The 23969-nt window shown below is 36.4% G+C and overlaps 1 protein-coding gene across 1 annotated transcript; it reads right to left on the bottom strand.

Moving 5' to 3' along the window:
- Positions 1 to 4309: 4309 nt before the first annotated feature.
- On the bottom strand, positions 4310 to 23888 carry spcs2 (signal peptidase complex subunit 2). Its single transcript, XM_051926570.1, has 5 exons — positions 23783 to 23888; positions 15188 to 15271; positions 14014 to 14173; positions 12080 to 12215; positions 4310 to 6616 (listed from the first exon to the last, which is right to left on the bottom strand). Exons 1-5 carry the CDS (start codon positions 23819 to 23821, stop codon positions 6430 to 6432), a joined length of 606 nt encoding a protein of 201 aa, XP_051782530.1. The 5' UTR covers positions 23822 to 23888; the 3' UTR covers positions 4310 to 6429.
- Positions 23889 to 23969: the final 81 nt, after the last annotated feature.

Raw genomic sequence — 23969 nt, 5'->3', positions numbered from 1 at the left:
AATGACAGCATTTATTAATTGTAAGGTCAACAGACAAAATGTTGAGTGATCATGGGCTTCTTCAGTGATTAACGACTGAGGCGGGGAACACTTAGAATACAATACGTTTAACGTGCCACTTTAGTTACAATGGATTTTGAGAAACTCTTGTAAATTAAACATCCATTTTAACATTCTACTTTAATGATGAAGCTGCACGATTAAAGTGAACATTTCATCTTTAATCACGAAATAGGGACACGATTCTTTAATACACTTCTGTAGCTATTCTTCGTTTACTTTTAAAATCAGTTCCAAAGATGCTTACCTTCTCCTGATCAGTAATGCTGAGGCGTTCAGCTCGACGACTCCTGCTTTCAGCTGTCTGCTTACAGTACGAGTAATGCAGGAAAAAGAAACAAACAAACAAAACTTAAACAGTGGTGGTGAACTTTACTTATTAGCAACGGTGTTGCGAAACGTGCAGATTAAAAGGTCTGTTAGATTTGGGTATTTCACACCTCTTAAGGTTATAGAACAGCTGTTTATTCCCCCTATGGGGCTACAGCATATATACTGTTAACAGGTTAAAGATTCCTTCAGGTAATCAGAGCAGTTAAAGTTACTCGCTCTTTCAAAGTTGAATTGCATGGCTTCTCAAACATTATGGTAGTCTGAACGAGTTAAGACCACTTGAGGGACACAGGCGAGTAGATTTGGATCACTTTATGCGTGGTTTTCTTTGTTTGCCAATACATCAGCAACAACTGGTCCATAGAAGAATGCCATTTCCTCTTTGGCACAGTCAAATTAATGCAAGAAACAGTCATTTTCTAATCTGCTTAGTTCTGGCTCTAAGGCTAAGGATCTGGCAATCGGAAGGTTGGCAGTTCAAATCCCATAAACACCAGAGGAAACTACTCTGTTGGACCCATAGCCTGCAATTTCTCCATCCTGGGTACGACATTAATCTGCACCCAGCCCTGTAAGCAGGTCCCCCAACCTGTAAGGAAACCCCAGGGGATGGTGGCAGGATTGGCAGTCGTGCCACTGTACAAAACCTCACACTGTTCAGTGTGGTGTCACCTGTTGCACGGCTGCATTTGGATCTCAATAAGGGTGGTTTGCCGTGTGGTGGGTGCAGCAATGCGCTGTATTCAACACATGCTCCTTGCCTCTTAGACCTGAACAGGGTCGTTTTGGGGGTTTGCTTGGGCCCATCCTAGCCAGCATAGGAGAATCCCTCACAGGTAGGGTAGGGGGTAATGTTGGACCAGCAATTCATGATCTAACCTGTAGGTCTTTGGGTGGAAATCTACACAGGGAGGAGGCAAATCCCCTGGTCTCCTTACTGCAAGACAGCAGCACTACCACTGAATAAGGGACATTGGGCTGATTTGAACTTGAACTTCCTGAGCAGCTCTATTCAATGGCTCTGATCGATTAGCAACTTTCAGGCTGGTGTTGCCCCATGAATGTTTTTGCAAATCTTAGTCTTTTAGAGACTGGTTAAGCCCTTAAAAATTTTGTGTTCATCTACTTTGGCCAAAATGAACAAAACAGTGTATGAATTAACTTTTTAACAATTTGTAATTCTGTTATCTTCTTTCTTTCACCCTCAAGTGGTCTTAATACCATGAACTAAAATAAATGTAAATTATTTGGCTAGCAAACTTTTTCTTTCCATTGGCATGCAGCACTGCAAACATTACAAGCACAGGCCAATTTCTACTTACAAAGTATATTTACTACTGTAAAGAAAAAAAGAAGGGACTTTTGTCCTTGCTCTGGGTTTGTATGACCACAAGTGGAACAGGAACATTTTGTGGCTCTTGCTAAAATATCAACACATTTTGTATGCAGCCATGCCAGTCACTATGGAATTTAAAGCTGAAGAGATGCTGGGTAATTGAGCAAGGTGGAAATCCTAACCATACAATGAGACCAGCCTTCAAGCACCAACGGTAAGATTAAAGTTTTGGAATTACACCATAGGTTCTGTACTTCATTTCTTAAAATCTGTAATAAGCTCATGTACTTGCAATGTTCCCAAGAAGACCTAAATAAAAATAATTGGACGTCACTGGTTCGTCCAAGGTATTAATTTCAGAAAAAAAAAAAAATTAAATATTTTTTTTGGTTCCTTCACTGATTACGGGAACTGCTTTTGGCTTAGAGATGCGATGATGTATACAATAAGAAGCCATTTCTCTTTATTTTACCTTCACATCTGCTTGTTGCATTCTTTCTTCCTTGTCTATTGCATCTGCGCCTCAAGTTTAATGTCTGGCATATACAACTCATTAGGTGAAAGGAATAAAGTAAATGTCATTTTTTGTAAATGAAAGATAAATGCTGTGACTCCAAGAAAAAAGGTCTGGATATACAACAATATGCAAATTAAAAATAACCAAATTTGCTTTTTCTTTTGGCAACTCTGGGGTACATTTTACAATTTTAACTAAAACTTAAATGACTCTTGGCTAAAAGCCAAAGCCAAGAGATCATTTAAGTGTTAGTTACTATACTATAATCAACACCTCTCTCTCATTTGTATATTTCTATTATAAAAAAAAAAAATCCTGGGAGACGAGACGTGATCTTCACGTGAATATCACAGAAGACACTTAAAAGACCCGCGACACGAAAGAGATTAAGGTCCCCGCGCGATGCTCCGTGGCCAAACATGAGACTTTGTGCCAAGAGATTGACTCAGGACCGTCTCGCAATGACGTAGAACATGAGATTCTTGCAAGACATGCCCTACTTACAAGCAATATCAAATAAGACCACAGGCAGCAAAACACTCAGTCGTGTAAAGGATTTGAGCACACACAGATCCAGGGCCCTCATTTCATATAAAGCGTATAAGGACAAAACGTTATAGATGAAACGTTAAGGACTAAGCGAAGAAGAAAGAGCAGTGCGGAGAAAAGAGACTCAAAAGCGCTGGAGAGAAAAAAAATGCAAAAAAGAAAAAGAATAATTGAGGTGCAAATTCAGAAAATAAGGAAAGTAATAATCAGCCCGGAACAAGTGGAATTGAAAAAACGCACATCCAATCGGGCTCAGAATTAAAAGACAAAGTACAACTTCATAAAGACGTTCAAAAACGTTGCAGCTATACACATGCAGAGCAAGTAAGAGATTATGAAAGCATTGGAATTCGAAAGGCTCAAAAAAACGTCACGATACAAATGCAGAGAAAGTTAAAGAATATGAAAGCAGGAAAATTAGAATATATATATATATATATATAAAAAGACAGTAAAGATCACAGTAGCGCAAACAAACTGAAATTACTGTCAGAAAAAAGGGAAAGTAACCACCACGGACCAGGTGTCATTGAAAAAAAAAAAAGCAGGACAAAGTGAGGAATGGAGATCAAATATATGGACATACTGTAGGTGATATTTCAGAAGTATGTAAATACTGTAAGGCTTTGAAGTTTAAGTCAAAGTATTTCAAAAACGGGGTTTACCTCACATGCATTTATTGGTTACTTTGCAAAAAAAAATTATTAACTGCTGCTGATGTAGATCGTGTTGTCTGTGCTGAAATTTCAAACAAAGAAACCTAACCTGAATTATGGTACAAATTCATTAAACACATGTCTCACGGACCTCATTTAAAAGATTCAGCATGTTGGGACTCGAAAGATTCCAAATATTGTTTTTAACGAAGTTCTGAAATAAAAGTGAAACTAATGAAATAGCAACAATTCAAAGGAAAAAAAAAAAATCTTAAAAGTGTGTATCCGGAAAACCAAACACGGGGGTTGGCGAGTGAAGCGAGCAGGGGGCAAAGCCCCCTAGTATATATAAATAATATACATACATACCTATATACATCTCTCTCTCATATATTATATTCACACACACTGCACATGTATTCATTGAAAAAGGTAAAAGTGCACGGACGTGTTTTCACAAAAGACCTTCCAAACTTTGCCAAACTTTCATTGATCAGCATTTTGTATAACAATCCATTCCAGGATGCTTTATCTTCATTGTCTTTAATTCAGTGCCTCCTTTTATGGAATCAGTAAGTTAATCTTGAAAAGAAGTAATTTCTGTGTCCATTAATCACAGATAGCGGACATTGCTATTTTCCACAGTTAAATGATTTTATGTATTTACTAGAAGCTACAACCTAATCTTTGAAATCTATTTGCAGTAAAACAACTTCCAAAATTATGGACAAGTAAAAGATGTACACAGTCACATTAGTACCAACTGTTAATGTGTAAACTCAGATTCCATAAGATCAAAAGTGTAAATGCTAATTACAAAAGGTCACACCTATAGTATATAAATTACACAAAAGAGACTTGTAAAAATGCCATTCTCACTTTATTTGTACACTTCTAAACAGAGAAAGTAGCTTGCATACAGCTGAAGTTTTTAGATTTTGCTATTATCAAATTTGCACCAGTATAAAAAAGGCAATTTTAACTAAACTAAAAATAAATATTAAAAAAAATGACCATTTACTGAAAAAAATGCATTTATAGTATGCAAATTATGAAGGCAAAGTGATCTTAATAATACAGCTTTTCTGTGGGGAAAAAATAATTGTTTATAAATAAAAATATTAGCCTTTTTATTCCCTTAGAACCCACCTGGTGTTTTAAAATCTTCTTAAATTCATTTAGGTTATACTCAAAGATCATCAGTATCTAATAGCAAATGAAAATACATAAACAGCCCTGTTGGTCAGCCATGAGTTTACTGGAGAGGATAACAACAGACATAAGATACAGAAATAGTAACTGTAAAACAGAACTGCCAGAAACACAAAGTTCCCATACATAAAAAAAGAAAAACTAAAAAGAGAAACAATGTATGCCACACTCAAACCAGCGATCCCATAAGTTTTTTAGAGATGAATTCAACAAGTTTTATATTATGACTCTGGCAATTAATTCTCAAACTCTCTGGCACTATAATTCTCTCCTCTGGCACTATTTTGACCAACTTCTTCATACAAATTTCTTAAAAAAAAAGACAACCTTGAAATTTTTCTGATGAATAAATAATTGATATTGAATGTGATGTTCCACAGTAAACAACATGCTTATTATACAGTATTAACATAAGACAATTAAAACTGACACAATCCACAAGAGATGAAAAAAATAGCTACTGTCTGGATAAAGTTTTGCTATAAAAACAGACACCATGGCTAAATTCAAATACATACAAAAATGTGCCACTAATGAGAAAAAGTGTGTGGAATGAAAGGCAGTTTACACTTCTGCCTACAGGAAATGCCTCAGCTATTACGTCCCAGTAAAAAGTGTTGTTTTTAAATAAAAAAAAAAAACAAATCAAGTTTGACATCTCTAAATATTTTAATGGGCAAACATTAAGCATCGTCATTGGGAATGGATAACTGTAAAGAAAATATTTTTTGTCTTTTTCTCATAAGAAACCAAACCATGTTGCACAAATTAATAGCGGAAAAAGGAAAAATAAAAAGGCAGCTTTATGGTCATATAAGCATTTCATATTGAAGCCAAAACAAAACAGTAAATAACTTTTTTTTCTATACTAAGCCAAATTTGCAGGTGTACACACCACTCTCAGCATAACACTCTTAAATTCATTAACTGTTAACATCACTGCTTTTGTACATTGTTTTTTTTAATATACAGCATATGAACTTCATTACTTTTGGTACAAAGCAATACTGTTGAAGTAGCACAGTATAGGACAGGAAAACCACACTGTATTCTCCCAAATGAACGGACAAATTGTAACAGAATCCTAAAGCACATTACTAAAAGATACTCAATTTTTTTGCTGCTAGTAGGGAACATCTTATAAACTTTAGCTTTTTAAAACAACTGTTACCACCCTTGGATATTATACCAAAGGTTGCTCATGTGGGGGATTTGGAAATTGCATTGAGTGAAATGTGGTTTTCAAAAGAACATATGTTTATTCAGAAAAGTGCAACCTAATAGTGAACATAAATTTATACTTTCTCACAAATAGATTATAAAACAATAGTACTCCTCTGTGCAGATGGACATTAAAAAAATGCGTCTGTTAAACCATTATCCATGGCTATAGTAAGGTTACAAAATAGTGAAGTTTCATAATGTGTACAAAACATTTCAATAGTAATTTAGCACATGAACAAATGCCTTAAAAATATGATTAGCCATTTTACTAACAGAACATGAACTACATATTAAAAAAATACCTGAAACATAAGCAAAATAAAAGCCAACCATTACACAAACCTCACATAATGTAAAAGCTTTTCTGTTAGAATCCTAGTGCCTGTTATACTTGAATAGTACAAAACAATATCCACTGGACTTGAGTTGAAATGCTTATGGACTCTAAAATAGTCACATTTGTCTTCAATATTTATCAGGGTACACTTTGATGAATAAAGAATGTTTATAAGGAGGCTGGTATGCACACAGATTTAAAACATTTATTTAGTTTTCTTTTCAGTTAACAAGTCTTCATGGAGTCTGGAGACATGTTGCTCATAATTATCCATTACCAGTGTACCATTTTTATCAAAAAAGTTTGCTACTGATTTGGTGAAATCAACTTCCCTTTTCTTCTTAGTTTTTCCATCAATAAACGTCATCCTGAGTGTGTATTGGTCATCAAATCTGTAGGACACCAAAACAGAACACGTCACTTGTACAGTTAAATATATTCTAGTTACTTAAAAATAATCCTGCCACACCAGTTAGGCATCTGTTTTAATGACTATAGTCATGTAAGCATGTGAAGGATCCTATTTGACATTTTAATGTACAATACAGTTTTCAAGAAGATCTACTGATTTACAGACCAACATTCCTTCAATGCCACCACTTTCAGTGTACTCTGTTTAAAGAAACCTTTCAATATGTTAATATTTTGTTTTGCCTCTAGCCAAGAGATTAATATTAAATAAATATTTTGCCAGTAATGAAACTGACTGACCTTCTGTACATTTTATTTTTGATGGTTTTAAATGATTAGACATTTCATACATGCATTGAAATTAGAAAGACTCTGAAATAAAGGAAGACAGTTTATTTTCCAGGTCAAACAGCAAATTGGTGACAATGGTTACCACAGCTACCCCTTTCAAAAAGTGAAGAGAGCAATTAAGTAGTGTTGAAACTCTATCCGTGTGTGAATTGTCCAGTGGAAATTTAAATTCATGTATCATTTGAAACAGTAAAAACTCGGCACCATAGGTCTTTGGATTATTGCTGCTTTGTATCTGAAGTTGATATACTTTTGAACTTCCTTACCCATAGTACGGTTTGTGTCTTACATGTGAGTTATGATTACATTTTGCTAAGAGGAAAATAAAACTGTTTATCTGGAATATTGTAATACCGAAACAAAAGCAGCACATGAACGTGGCTCTCTCTTCCCTTTGACAAGAATAAAAAGCATTGTATTTTTTTTTAAATCACACTTCATTTAAAACAGATTTTTAGCATTTGGCAGCTTTTTACACATGAGACACTGTGAGAGTACATGAACACAAAACTGCAAAAAAGGGTGGGTGTGGGGGGATTAAAAGCATGCAGTGCAGACTCTTCATTTTCCTAAGGGGCTTCTGGCTTGGGCTTTGCTTTCTACTGAAAATGATGTTCAGGTGAATTGTTCCTGAATTAAATCACACAAATAGATAACAATCCTTCTTTAAAAGCATGTCAACAGATGAGAAAAGTTCAGAAAGGCCAATGATCACCTCTCATATCAATCCATGTCTGCCCAGCAGGCAACTTCAGCTTGCTCTCTGACGCATCATTGATGCAAATGAATGTGAAGCCAAAAATATGGCAATTGTCACAGCATATTTAAAACTGCATTAGAGTTGCTTAGGAGATTCCACTTGCTCTACATTAAGTGAATCATCGATTTAATCCTTCCCTTCTTCTTCTGCTCAGTTATGTGCACACCAAATGGTAAACTGAGACCTATCAGGCACTTGGAATTATTGCGGTGTGATAAGTTGGTTTTTGGGATATGAACATGTAAAGCAGTGTTTCATAGCCTCGGTCCTGGGGACCCCCTGTGACTCCAGGTTTTTGTTCCAACCAGACTCCTAATCAGTGACAACACCTGATAGCACTGATCTCATTTAATTAGCTGTTATTTTTTTATTCTACATTCAGAAAAGCACAGCAGCATGGTTTTTACATTTATAAGACATTTATAAATATTTCTGCTTTTGCTATAGATTTAAATGCTTCTCTCTTTTGTTAATTTCATTATATTTTGCCCTTTCTCTTTGCAGTTTTTCTCCTTCGTTGTATCTTATTAATGATAATTAAAAATGAGCTGGGCAGACACGCTGGCAAACAACACTGAATACTCAAAGGCTGCAAGTACTTTAGCATCAGATCCACTAATTAGTAAATAATGGATTAATTAAACAATTAGAACACCTAGAAAAGTAAAATAAAAATCAAGATGAAAATATTGTTAAAAAGAAAAAAATACATTATTCCCATATAACTGCTTGGTACATTTTAATATACAGTGCATCCGGACAGTATTCACAGCGCATCATCTTTTCCACATTTTGTTATGTTACAGCCTTATTCCAAAATGGATTAAATTCATTTTGTTCCTCAGAACTCTACACACAACACCCCATAATGACAACGTGAAAAAAGTTTTGAGGTTTTTGCAAATTTATTAAAAATAAAAAAACTGAGAAATCACATGTACATAAGTATTCACAGCCTTTGCTCAATACTTTGTCGATGCACCTTTGGCAGCAATTACAGCCTCAAGTCTTTTCGAATATGATGCCACAAGCTTGGCACACCTATCCTTGGCCAGTTTCGCCCATTCCTCTTTGCAGCACCTCTCAAGCTCCATCAGGTTGGATGGGAAGCGTCGGTGCAAAGCCATTTTAAGATCTCTCCAGAGTTGTTCAATCGGATTCAAGTCTGGGCTCTGGCTGGGCCACTGAAGGACATTTACAGAGTTGTCCTGAAGCCACGCCTTTGATATCTTGGCTGTGTGCTTAGGGTCGTTGTCCTGCTGAAAGATGAACCGTCGCCCCAGTCTGAGGTCAAGAGCGCTCTGGAGCAGGTTTTCATCCAGGATGTCTCTGTAAATTGCTGACTAGTCTCCCAGTCCCTGCCGCTGAAAAACATCCCCACAGCATGATGCTGCCACCACCATGCTTCACTGTAGGGATGGTATTGGCCTGGTGATAAGCGGTGCCTGGTTTCCTCCAAACGTGACGCCTGGCATTCACAACAAAGAGTTCAATCTTTATCTCATCAGACCAGAGAATTTTCTTTCTTATGGTCTGAGAGTCTTTCAGGTGCCTTTAGGCAAACTCCAGGAGGGCTGCCATGTGCCTTTCACTAAGGAGTGTCTTCCGTCTGGCCACTCTACCATACAGGCCTGATTGGTGGATTGCTGCAGAGATGGTTGTCCTTCTGGAAGGTTCTCCTCTCTCCACAGAGGACCTCTGGAGCTCTGACAGAGTGACCTTTGGATTCTTGGTCACCTCCCTGACTAAGGCCCTTCTCCCCCGATTGCTCAGTTTAGATGGCCGGCCAGCTCTAGGAAGAGTCCTGGTGGTTTTGAACTTCTTCCACTTACGGATGATGGAGGCCACTGTGCTCATTGGGACCTTCAAAGCAGCAGACATTTTCTGTAACGTTCCCCAGATTTGTGCCTCGAGACAATCCTGTCTCGAGGTCTACAGACAATTCCTTTGACTTCATGCTTGGTTTGTGCTCTGATATGAACTATCAACTGTGGGACCTTATATAGACAGGTGCGTGCCTTTCCAAATCATGTCCAATCAACTGAATTTACCACAGGTGGACTCCAATTAAGCTGCAGAAACATCTCAAGGATGATCAGGGGAAACAGGATGCACCTGAGCTCAATTTTGAGCTTCATGGCAAAGGCTGTGAATACTTATGTACATATGCTTTCTCAATTTTTTTACTTTTAATTAATTTGCAAAAACCTCAAGTAAACTTTTTTCACGTTGTCATTATGGGGTGTTGTGTGTAGAATTCTGAGGAACAAAATGAATTTAATCCATTTTGGAATAAGGCTGTAACATAACAAAATGTGGAAAAAGTGATGCGCTGTGAATACTTTCCGGATGCACTGTATACCGGTATATATACTTTTTTTTTTTTTTTTACCAAACTTAGTTTTCTAATTTCGATATTGTTCCCAAAACACAGAACTTGGGAAATAACACATCACTTAATTAGCCCAGGAGTCCAATTAAAAACAGAAGCCGGTTGGAACAAACCTGCAGCCACGGGACCGAGGTTGGGAAACACTGATGTAAAGTATATTGGAATCCTGAACACAGTTAGATTTTCATAACAGTACAAGTAGACAAAGGAATATTTGTCAAAATCAGAATAAAGTAAATATGTTCCATTACTGGAAATTAGAATTTTGTAATGAGTGACAGTGTTTTTGCCACATTAATGCACATCTTGACATTGAGTTAAACAATAATTTCAAATTGTGGTTAGGGAAGTTTTTCACTCTTGGCTTTAAGTCAGTCACAAATGACGCTGGGCAAAACTGAATAGGTGGACTAATTAGTCTGCAACACAGACACAAAATAATGACAAAAACTGATATTGCTATACTTCTAAAACTGCATTTGAAAAACCATCATCAGATACATTTACATACAGTGCCTTGAAGGAATATTCAGACCATTGACATATTATATTCTCTAATTTGACTGAAATTCTACACTAAAATTTTGTAATCTGTGATATTTCGATTTCAAAAGCACTCAAAGTTTTTTATGAGACATTATTCTATGTTTGAAAAATAATCTTAAGAAATAAAGAGCTGTGCCGTTCACATACATTTTCAGTCCCTAGGTTGTGGAAGCAGCAAGTTTGCACTGGTGAAAAGCAATTGGCTAACAAACACACAACTGGCCTTGCCCAGTGAACAGCATTTGATCAATACTAAAACTTTGACACCAGCTTTTGGACTTGCATGCTTCTATGTTATGATGCATAAACATGCATCTCCCTGCATTGCCACACTCCACTGTTCCCCTTTTGAAATTTCCAGTGTGGAAATTTTACACAAGATCTTTTAAACCTACCATTTACTTCTGGTGCTGAAAGTATCAAACTGCTGGTACTGTATTATTTTAACAATTGTTTTTTGGTACTTTTTCAGTACCAGTATACTGTGCAACCTTGACAAAGAATGATTAAATAACTGACATTTTATGGATATAACATACACAGTTAAGGGATCTTTAATCAGGTTGTGAAGCTGAAGAACAGATTTGAAAATGAAGACTAAAGCATCTAAAAGAAGCAGAGATTATACAATACAAATGCACGAATTATGAAACACAGACAAAACAATGTCTAAGTACTTCAATGTTCCAGTGGGAACTGTTGCTTCAATAATTAAAAGTGGAAGCTGAGACCTGTGAAAGAAGCCAAAGTAGGCCCAACAATCAAATTGAAGAGATCGCAAAAAGCAGTAGCAGAGACTGGAGTAAAAGTGCAGCAGCCAACCATATCAAGAGCTCTACATAACACTGGTCTATGTGGGATGGTAAAACAAAATGTGAAATTACCTAAAAAGAACTGCATGAAAGCACAAGTGTTAGACTCTGACTTGAATTTTGAAGCTATGTCAGAGCTTTAAAAGACAAAGTTAAGGAGATGTGTGGCACAAATGTAACCAAAAAAAAAAAAAACACGTTCAGGGTGGTGGTAACATTATGCTGTGTGGCTGCTTTTCATCATGAAGGATAAATGAGCCAAGGTAACCTTGTAGTGGTTCAAGGAAAGAAAGAGTGAAGGTACTGCAATGGTCCACCCAAAGTCCTGGACTCAATCCTACTGAGAATCAATGGCACTATTCGAAAACTGCAGAGTACAAGCATCATGCAATTAACTTGAACAAGAAATCTGCTTGAAAGACTGGGTAAAAAAAAAAAGTCACTCTTGAACAGAGTGGAAAGCAAGTGCATACTTACCCCAAATGATTTTAGGTAGTTATTGATGAAAAACGGGGGGTTCATTTCCATTAAAACATTTATAATTCATTTGGAAAATTCTTTAGCTTTGATTAAAAACCAGTACCTTTTCAGACTGGATGACAGTTGCCAAATGTGGTCAGGATCCAGGCCAGCTTTGTCCTTCTGTACAGCCATCAAAAAGATGCTCTTCTCTTTGTACGATGTGTACAAAGTAAGAATTCCCATCATTATAAAATATGTGCATAGTAGTTAAGGACATATGAATGAATTGACCTTTGCATGGTTACCACCTGATAGTATCCAACCGTGCACACCACCTGTTACCCAAAAAAAACAAGACTTCTATCCACCACAATTTTCCCTCTGTTCATGGTTGTGCTAAAACAAGTATGAATTTAATATCTTTTAGTTAAATTTTGGCAGTTTTCATTGAAAGACGTATGGTGTCAAGAAAGCATAGGCATATAGAAGTAGTTTTGACTGAAATTAAATCCACAGAACTATATACTGCACTTAAAATATCTGTGGGTGGCTGAGGTTGTATTTTACTTGTTGGCTACTGAATACGGCCAACTGTTCAATCACTAAATAACATTGACATAAGTAGCTGTAATTCCTTTATAAAATAACATTTTAGTTAAACCGTCAACAATCTTTGTGGTTAAAAATTGCTCTTTTGCTGGATGAAATCCTGGTTCTGAAGTATTTTAAAGATGACAAATATTTTATAAAGTTTAAAAAAAAAATAAAATCAAAAAAAGGAATATGCAAAAAAAAAAAAAAAAAAAAACACACTACAGTGATCCCTCGCTGTATCGCGCTTCGTCTTTCGCGGCTTCACTCCATCGCGGATTTTAAATGTAACCATATGTGAATATATATCGCGGATTTTTCACTGCTTCGCGGATGTCTGCGGTCTACAGTACGTGTGCTTCCTCAGTTGATTTGCCCATTTGAATTCAAACAAGGGACGCATTTGAATTCAAACAAGGGACACTATTGGCGGATGGCTGAGAAGCTACCCAATCAGAGCACGAGGTTAAGTTCCTGTGCGCTGCTGATTGGCTCAGCGACGGAGTGCTGCATTAACCAGGAAGTCTAATCTCACTCATTCAGCATTAACGTGCCCAAGCGCCAACAGAAGATGCAAATGATTGCAGAAAAGGTAAAAGTTCTGGATATGTTGAAGGAAGGAAACAGCTACACCGCTGCAGGACACCATTACAGCATAAATGAGTCTATGTTTCTTTTTATTTAAAAAAAGGAGGAAAAGCATATAAGATCTACGGCCGCAGTGTCCTTTAACCAGGGTGCAAAACGAGTTGCAAGTGGACGTGATAAGGCAGTAGTCTGGATGGAATCTGCTTTAGGGATTTGGATTGAAGAGTGCTGGAAGAAGAACAACGGCGGTGCTAAACAGTCGCCTGAAGAAGCTCCTTTAGAAGAGCTGTAACGCTATCCTTTGTTGTGCAGTAAAATTAAACTCATCGTTATCGGACAAGTCGTCGTGTCATTGTTGGTGAGTAACCATAATTAATTATTTACGTACAGTACTTATTACATGTACATAGTTTAGTGTCACTGTACACACATTTTACTGTATACAATTTTTCTTGCATTGTACGTATTTATTGCTGGTGGCCTGTCTGTCGTAATGGCTGTAACATATGTGATATTGGAGACGCTCAATATCTTTAAAATAATATTTAGGTTTTACTGTATGTAAACTGTGTTTACATACATAATTTCAACGAATCTTACCTAACATCTAAGAGAATACAAAGGGTTTATGCTGTATAATTGTGTGTGAAATGTTTATAATAGTGTGGGAGAGTTTATAAGGGCTTAAAATATATAAAAATAACCATATAAACATATGGTTTCTACTTCGCGGATTTTCTTATTGCGCGGGTGGCTCTGGAACGCAACCCTCGCGATGGAGGAGGGATTACTGTATTCTTGATACCCGTATTGCAAAATTGTTTTTTGTAAGATATAAAGTATAAATAATTAAAAAGAAACCTTTCCAAGGATATGATATAACACAACATGTCAACACTGGTTTGGACTCCGGGAATGGATGCAGATAGTCCCAAATCAGAGCAACAATTGCAAAGAGGCAAGAAATTGTACAAATGAACAAACGTCCATCAATCAGATTGAAGTTTTCTGTATATCCATACTTCTCAAGTAGAACCTATATAAAAAAAGAAATCACAATTTATTAAGTGAAACACATTAAATATGTTTTGTGCTGAAAACAAATTTAAACTGTAGTTATTCTTTATTTAGCAAACACTTTTACTCTAGGAAACTTTCCAAAATAAATTTGCATATAAAACAGACAGTACTACAACTATGCCACCGTAAGAAAAAGTGAACATTTTTAATTTACCTAAAGAAACTCAAATGATAGGCTGAAGCAGAATGCAGATGTGTTAAACAGGAAACAGAAGACATAAAAACTGGAGGTACAGAGTACCAAAGTCTCAAAAATATCAGTAATTGAGGACATCAGTTTCGAATAGTGCCCTAAAGAGTACTTAAATATGCAAAAGAACAAATATGTAATTTTAAATCTAGATCAAGATACAGCATTCAACAAGCATTGCTCATGCATGACAAACCTAATTTCTTGTGTAGTTTAATTGACTGACTGCAGAATCTTTATCTTACATTTTCTCAGATTATTATTCATGTCTACAGTATTATCACTGTGGAAAAAACAGCTCATTTTTCAATTTTGAACTGCACTGCTTCAAATGAGCAATATCTGCAAGTACTCTAGCATTAACTGAATGTTACAAGTTCACCGACACAACTTCAATGGTGTCTGGAAATGTGTTTACACATTTAGACTGTTTATTCAAAAAAGGCTTACTTGTTTTTTGCTATCTCCCCTTTTGTGCAGCTGGTTTACATTCACAAAAAAGTGTAATTTGCCCTTTTAAAAGTGTCCTTTATCCCCTTTTTAAATGCCTTCATTAACTCTGAAGTGCACCACAAGAATGATACATCTATAAATAATTTTCTATCTAGTTATTTAAATCCATTTAAGTCGGTGTCAGTTAACTATAAAAATACACGAACAGCTACAACATGCTCACTTCATAGTAATAAGTAACCTCAAAAGTAAGTGAACAAAATGCTGTACAGAAAACATAATATTCTAGAAATTTTCTTTTTGTTTTCACAAAAGGGACACTCCCACCTTTTTGGCAGCATCATCAAGAGAATTCTTCACTGCAGCTCCATCCCATTTATCTATTTTCACAGGTTTTTCATCTATCTTCCACTACAGCACAAAAGAAAACACTGCATTATTCAAGTTCAGATTTGAAAAGTAAATTTTCACAAATGTCACCACAGCACCGTGGTAATTCTCAGACCTTTTCCACAAATATTGGGACTCTGGGAAAAAAAGGGCTGGCAGAAATGGATGTTAAAGCCATTAGTGCTTGCAGGATTAAACCCAATGTTTCTTTTTTCTCCACCACAGTTAGTATAAGTAAGTAAGAAAACACCTAAATTAAATAACATTCTCAAACTTATTTAAACCAATCAGGGTTTGTAGGGGCTAGTGCCAATTCTAGTACCACTGGGTGCAAAGCAAACTGAGTAAAGAGCCCATTGCTGGGTCCATTTTCACACAAATTGTCAATGATCTGGAACTACCAAATAACATAACATGTAAGTTTTTAGGATGTGAAAGGAAGTACAGTTTAAAAAAACACCAAGAAGATATGAGGAGAACATGCAATCTTTATACAAGTGACCACACAATATTAAGATTACAATTATGGTTGCCTCAATACACTAATAATGGAAAGTTAGGATTACCAAATTCTATTTAGTACTCCCATTCTCACAGAAATCAGACTTTCCAAGTTATAAACTGCTCAAAACAGCCGAGGGTTGTAATCAAGCTCCGTTACATTCACTAAGTGTGAGTGCAATGATGAATCTGAAGACACATCATATGACTCACTAGATGCTAAATACTATTTATGTTTAGTGTCTAAACCAGACATTTTTAAAAGTGTGTACATATTTCTTTGCAGTTAGGAGCAGCTTCCAGAAAAATTAAGAAGTACAAGTAATATCGAGCCAAGATCAGCTGACACTTATTAGATATTTCACACTAGACTCTCTAAAGCCTGCAAAGATATTCGTAATGCCAGGCCATCTTAATTTTACTCACACCTCCTCATCACTGCGTAAACTACACACTTATATTGCCTTTGTTTTGAAATTATGTCAATTGCTGCAGACAGGCAGCCTGCTCACCCAACCCCCTTAGCGAAGCAGCTGAAGTCAGACACAAAATTCTCACAGTTGAAGTCTATTTATCTGGGAGTAAGGTGTCTGGACACATATAGAAAAATAACTGTTATTTGAAATGCATACATTTGATGTGTGTTCCGTGTCTACCACGATCTTTATAAATGTAGGATGACAGGATATGAGAAGCAAGAAATGTTGAACATATAATTAAAACAGAAAATTTTTCATATATTACAGTAATAATGACAAAATGTTGACATGAACTGTGTAATATGTGAAGACTAAATTCCAAATATAAAATACACTTTTGCAAAAGGTACAGTAAGAATAAAACTGAAGAAAAAAAAATTGCTCAATTTACATGTTGCTGTCAATGTGTGAAAACTGAAGCCCAAATATCAATCACTACAAAGTAAAGACATTTACATGCGTGTGTATATTTTTGTCTTTCACAGTAGAAGCGCATTTCACAGATATCTGCTTCACTGGTGCAGGGGTAAGAACTGCTGCTTCGTAATTAAGACGTTGCCGGTTCAATCCTGGGTACTCCCTGTATTTAGCACTTTAAGTGGTGGGCTACTTTCATTGTTACTATCTACTCATTTTATATATATATATATATATATTATATATACACACACACACACACACACACACACACACACACACACACACACACACACACACACACACACACACACACACACAGTGCATCTGGAAAGTATTCACAGCGCATCACTTTTTCCACATTTTGTTATGTTACAGCCTTATTCCAAAATGGATTAAATTCATTTTTTCCCCTCAGAATTCTACACACAACACCCCAGAATGACAACGTGAAAAAAGTTTACTTGAGATTTTTGCAAATTTATTAAAAATAATAAAATTGAGAAAGCACATGTACATAAGTATGCAAAGCCTTTGCCATAAAGCTCAAAACTGAGCTCAGGTGCATCATGTTTCCCCTGATCATCCTTGAGATGTTTCTGCAGCTTAACTGGAGTCCACCTGTGGTAAATTCAGTTGACTGGACATGATTTGGAAAGGCACGCACCTGTCTATATAAGGTCCCACAGTTGACAGTTCATGTCAGAGCACAAACCAAGCATGAAGCCAAAGGAATTGTCTGTAGACCTCCGAGACAGGATTGCCCCAAGGCACAAATGTTGGGAAGGTTACAGAAAAATTTCTGCTGCTTTGAAGGTCCCAATGAGCACAGTGACCTCCATCATCCTTAAGTGGAAGAAGTTCGAAACCACCAGGACTCTTCCTAGAGTTGGCCAGCCATCTAAACTGAGCGATCGGGGGAGAAGGGCCTTAGTCAGGGAGGTGACCAAGAACCCAATGGTCACTCTGTCAGAGCTCCAGAGGTCCTCTGTGGAGAGAGGAGAACCGTCCAGAAGGACAACCATCTATGCAGCAATTCACCAATCAGGCCTGTATGGTAGAGTGGCCAGACGGAAGACACTCCTTAGTGAAAGGCACATGGCAGCCCACCTGGAGTTTGCCAAAAGACACCTGAAGGACTCTCAGACCATGAGAAAGAAAATTCTCTGGTCTGATGAGAAAAAGATTGAACTCTTTGGTGTGAATGCCAGGCGTCACGTTTGGAAGAAACCAGGCACCGCTCATCACCAGGCCAATAACATCCCTACAGTGAAGCATGGTGATGGCAGCATCATGCTATGGGGATGTTTTTCAGCAGCAGGGACTGGGAGACTAGTCAGGATAAAGGGAAAGATGACTGCAGCAATGTACAGAGACATCCTGGATGAAAACCTGCTCCAGAGCACTCTTGACCTCAGACTGGGGCGACGGTTCATCTTTCAGCAGGACAACGACCCTAAGCACACAGCCAAGATATCAAAGGAGTGGCTTCAGGACAACTCTGTAAATGTCCTTCAGTGGCCCAGCCAGAGCCCAGACTTGAATCCGATTGAACATCTCTGGAGAGATCTTAAAATGGCTGTGCACCGACGCTTCCCATCCAACCTGATGGAGCTTGAGAGGTGCTGCAAAGAGGAATGGGCGAAACTGGCCAAGGATAGGTGTGCCAAGCTTGTGGCATCATATTCGAAAAGACTTGAGGCTGTAATTGCTGTCAAAGGTGCATCGACAAAGTATTGTGCAAAGGCTGTGAATACTTATGTACATGTGATTTCTCAGTTTTTTTATTTTTAATAAATTTGCAAAAATCTCAAGTAAACTTTTTTCACGTTGTCATTATGGGGTGTTGTGTGTAGAATTCTGAGGAACAAAATGAATTTAATCCATTTTAGAATAAGGCTGTAACATAACAAAATATGAAAAAACTGATGCGCTGTGAATTAGGGATCCGGATGCACTGTATATGTATATAATATATGTATATAATATATATATATATATATATATATATATATATATATATATATATATATATATATATATATAATGAGTAGATTGTAACAATGAAAGTAGCCCACCACTTAAACTGCTAAATACAGGGAGGACCCAGGATTGAACCGGCAACGTCTTAATTACGAAGCAGCAGTTCTTACCCCTGCACCAATGAAGCAGGCTGTAACATAACAAAATGTGGAAAAAGTGATGCGCTGTGAATACTTTCCAGATGCACTGTATGTATGTGTGTGTGTGTGTATATATACATATATATATATATATATATATATATAATATCATAAGCCTAGAAGAGCAAAGGTGACATTTTTATGTCACTTTTTGTCACGCTTTAAATCGGGTTTATTTTAAAACCTACATATATATATATTTGGTATCATTCTTTTCAGAATTTATCGAACTTTAATGTGATGTGGTTAGATTTTCAGATTCTTATTCTGTTTTTAAATTATAAACTAAAAAATATCAAGAACTCACATCACTCGAGATGGGACTTTGTGCCAAAAGGTTTAACCACACCCAGGGCTGGAAAAAAAACACAAAGAGTAGGACAACTCCTGTACAGACTTTTAAATGTTTGAAGCGCCGCACGAGATGCAGATCACACAGCACAGCAGCAAGCCAGTAGCTGATCAAGCAAAGAGGAGGTAAAGAAAAAAAAAAAAAAAAAACTGTTTCCCATTGTATCACCGTTTAAGAGGGGGTTTCGGAGGGCAGAGATGCAAAGTGGCTGGCAAGTGAAGCGAAGAGGGGGAACCCCCTAGTTACATAATAAAAACATACATGGGATTTGAATCTCTAACGAATAAATGAAACAAGTGTGCTTTTATTCAAGAATAAAACTGAATAAAAACCAAAGAAAGAAAATTGCAGCTAAAAACACAATTGTTTCGTTACAGCATGTCTTTATTTGAAAATTAACAGTGTCAGATTGATCGGGGCGTTGATGGATGGGGGCGTGAATGTGACAGAGAATAGAAATGAATAATAATTAAAAAAAAAAAAAAAAAAAAAAACACAAAACACAAAAAAGCTAACTTTTACAAGTACCATACGGGCTCGTTTATACTTCACACTTGGAATGCGCACACATCATGGCTGCCACGCGCTCCCAGCGTTCATTTGGCATGTCCTCTGAGCAGGTCCTCAGAAAGTAACGTGGCGTATGCACGAGTTACAGTACCAGTAAAAAGTTGGAGGGCGCAGTGTGATAAAAGTTGGAATGTGACGTCAGAGTCTCTGTTTACTATCTACATGTGACAGAAAGCCTCTATACAGAACCTACGGGATCGATGTGTGTGCTTCAATGTTTGATGAATGGTTTGATGTGGTGAAGCAAAATGCCGATATACAGATGCATTCATATTCAAGCGTCGCATATTCCCCATGGTAATGACACGATACATTTTAAAAGTCTCACATACCATCTTCTGTGCTGTCTTTTTTTTTTGGCAACTTCACAACAGCAACAAAATGTACAGCGCTGTATTTCAGCCACAGAGAAAAAAAATTAAGGACATGGTGAAAAGGTGTATTTTGTGATTAAAGTGGAAATTTCGGCTTTAATCTCGAAATGTCCACTTTAACCTCGTAGTTTACTTATCATTAAAGCAGACCGTAGTAAACTTCATCCCAGTTTTTAATCGCTACGAGCTTCTTGGACCTGACAGCAGCAGCAAGCAGCAAAAGATCACCACACAGAACACATTAAAATGTATGATATTCCAACTCTCTGCAAATTTATAATCTTTAGATTTATACTTGATATCACTTTCATGATGAAATGCATTAAAGTATGTTTGTTACATTTTACAGATAAATCATTAATTTCATTTAAATAATGAATACTATTAATAATTACACACATGGGGGTGACGCGGTGGCAGAGCAGTAACACTGCTATCTCACAGGGAGTCACGTCACTGGTATTCCCTGCTTAGAGTTTACATGTTTTCCTGCTGGGTTTCCACACTGTGCTCTGGTTTCCTTCCAAAGATATGCAGATTTGGTGCCACTAAAATGACTCCAGTGTATGTGTGTGCTTGTATTCACCTTGCGATGAGCTGAGGCCCCGTCCATGGATTGTTTCTGCTTTGTGCCCAATGCTTGCTGGAATAAACACATCCCTGGATTGATGGATTTAATCATTAAACATCCTTTTCAAAGATATTGCAGTAAGGTGTCATCGGAATTTAATGGGTGTTCCAGGCAATTCACAACACAGAGAAGCCGAACCAGTTCTCACCATGATAATATCTTGCACTACCACCTGCTGGATTCCTCCAGATTTATGTAAAGTATGTGCGCAAGTGTAAAGAGTAAAACGCTTGCGTAGCAGGAGCGTCCAGAGCAGCAAGTGTCGCGTGAAGTATAAACCCGGCCTAACTTTACACAGGCTGTTAAGACTCCAACGTATGTGTGATGTATTCTTTCAAAATTATGGTCCCTTTACTTTATTTAAAATATTAGACAAAAATCAAAATGGATCTCAAACAGGTAGCACTTTATGCAATTACGAACAACAATTTGTTGTTGAATTGAAATTTAGAAACATGCCTGAACATAATGGTTCATTATAGTGATAATGATTATACTCTGACAAGCAGATGCTTGCAGTTCGCCGTTCATTACCATACTTTCCTCTGAACTGGGAAGCCACTGCTCAAAGACCTTTGCATGTAACAATGTGTTACTATCTAAATATTTTTTGAGGCTGATATATATTCAAGTTGTTACATTTAATGTGTTTACGTACCTGTACAACAGAACTATCAGATTGTGTTTACATTAACGTCACAAAATCTTAAATTACAGTAACATAAGATTATTATCTGCTTTTATGTTGCATGCACATGCAACATTTCTATATTTAATAAAGCAGAACACTAACAACATTTCTATGTTTAAAATTTGCAGTTTAAAACTCACAGATTTAAAATTTTTGAATGAGGAGTGGGGATGATGGCTGGCTTTTCAGAAGTAACATTTATTTTGGAAAAAAAAAATAAAATCTAAATATAACAAACATCTATTTTAAAAATATTTGTCTATCAGTAATTTACTGTATTTACTGTATTAAAAACAGTGAGAAATTTTGAAAAGTGCAATGTGCTCTTTAGTATAAAAAAAACCCCAAATCATAAAACACTAAATTTTTAAAATGTTCAACTAATCTAGCATTTAATAATTTCATATTAACATATTTTTAACCAATTCCATGCAAAACAGAGGTTCTACTGTACTGTTTGTAAAACATACATGCAAATTACAAGACAAGGTGCATATTTCTGTGAACTGAAATTGAAACTAACAATTACAATTATAATTTCAAAGGCAATAATCATTAATTATTAATTGTCATAATCGTGCATCACTACAGGAGACCAGGAAAAAACAACAGACTAAGAAGTCATACTTATACTGTAGCATGGGAAAATTAGCATTTGCTGATGCAAAACAGGAATTTTAAACTATTACAATTTTAGCATCAAACTTAACGTTCACGTATAGGATTACAAATTATGCACAAAATGGCTACTAGTTATAAGTAACCTTTTTCATTAGTCCTTTTTTTGTGAACATTCATCATAAAACATCCTGCTAAGTGTGTCTGCAACTGCTGGCATGAATTACATTTATTTTTATTTTGCAAAATGTTATTAAATGTTCATACTACTGTACTCTTGACACTACTTGTACAATTACACAAAGTGAAAACAGCCACCCAGAACAAGTGTGGTTTCCTGAATGGAAAATAAAGAAAAACGGCAAACAGTGTTTCAGCAGGTGAATAACCAAAATAAAATTGACCTTTACATACTTTCTAATAAAGTATCACTTAAATTGAATAAGTGCATGAGCATGTAGGTTTCAGCTTCATACTATTAAACTATCAAGTCAAAAATTAGGTTAAAGAAATCCTCTTCATTATTTTTCTCATTTGCAACAGAGGAAGCAAGATGAAATGTTAATTTACTATGTGAAAATTGGTTGTCCAATTACTGTATTTGAATAGGGCACATTACGGTTAAAGACTTTTTTTGTAAAATTGCATAATATCATTAAAATGTTTATTTGTATTGGAGAATCACATACAGACGGCACAATGGTGATCTTGGCAGAACTCTTACATCAGATACAGGGTCCTGGGTTCAAACGTGACATATCGTCACGGTGCATGTGGAGTTTGAATAGTTCTGCATGGGTATCATGCCCAAACATATGCTTTAAATAAGAATTTGTGTAAGGAGCTACCAGTATCCTACCTTGCACCCAATGCTGCTAGGATAGGCTACAATCCCCCACTACCCCGAACTGCATTTCTTACACGTTAACATAAAACAACAGCATTTGTCATTCTTTTGTAAAGTATTTGCTTTACTTTTATAGAGTAAGCATGACGTGCTTTTTTTATGGGCCGCAACGTATTAGAAAGACACGTCACATTTTAACAAGCCAGCATGCAGTACTTTTAATCAGCTATAATACAGCTCATATCAACAACAGTATATCCAATTCTAAATCTGAATAGAAATCTATACAAACTGCAAGGCTTAGCTGTAAAAACATGTCACAAACACAGGAAGTAAATCAATTTAATTAAGGAGGAAACTGCAAATAAATGCTGAGTATTTTTTGTCTTAAAAAATGACATTTTGGCATAGATAACGCTTAGAAAATAATGTTTAACTAATTTGCTACCTACTAAATGGCCTTCGCTAGCATATGTTTTACTTGTACGGCAAGGGCAGACATCGGTTATTAACACTTTTACCTATAGAACATGTGTACATACTTGCATAAAGAGAAGCTCGTTGTGCACAAATAAAATTGCATGCATAAAAATATAATAAAAATAAAGGAAACATAACATCCAGCAAGCGAAATATCGTTTGACACGACTCTATTTATCACTTCAATCACTTTTTAAAAGCTCTAAAAGGTTATATATTCAACGAGAAGTCACATCATAACCTAGGCGCTCATCATGCTGTTTAAAATACCCAGATGTTTAAAAATATATCTCACAAATATTAATAATGCAGCCCACATCTCCTCTTTAATCGTGTTTATTAAAACGTATTAAGTTGTTTAAAAAAAAAAAATCTAAACTACCCCTTACTTTTTCCAGTAGACCACTCTTCCCATTTCTCGCCGCCATCTTTCCTTTCTGAGCTCAAAGCAACCTGGTGATGGTTGATTGGCTGACAGTACTTCATTCTCCAACCAATCGTTTCGAGAGTCCAGGGAACGATAGTTTTAATGTGCTTCTGGGATATGTAGTTTTAAACATGCATTTCATGACAGAA

This window comes from Erpetoichthys calabaricus, chromosome 4 (genome assembly GCF_900747795.2).
Source record: "Erpetoichthys calabaricus chromosome 4, fErpCal1.3, whole genome shotgun sequence".
Lineage (NCBI taxonomy): Eukaryota > Metazoa > Chordata > Cladistia > Polypteriformes > Polypteridae > Erpetoichthys > Erpetoichthys calabaricus.
The sequence above is the reverse complement of the archived record's forward strand: the minus strand, read 5'-3'. Positions and strand labels throughout refer to the sequence as shown.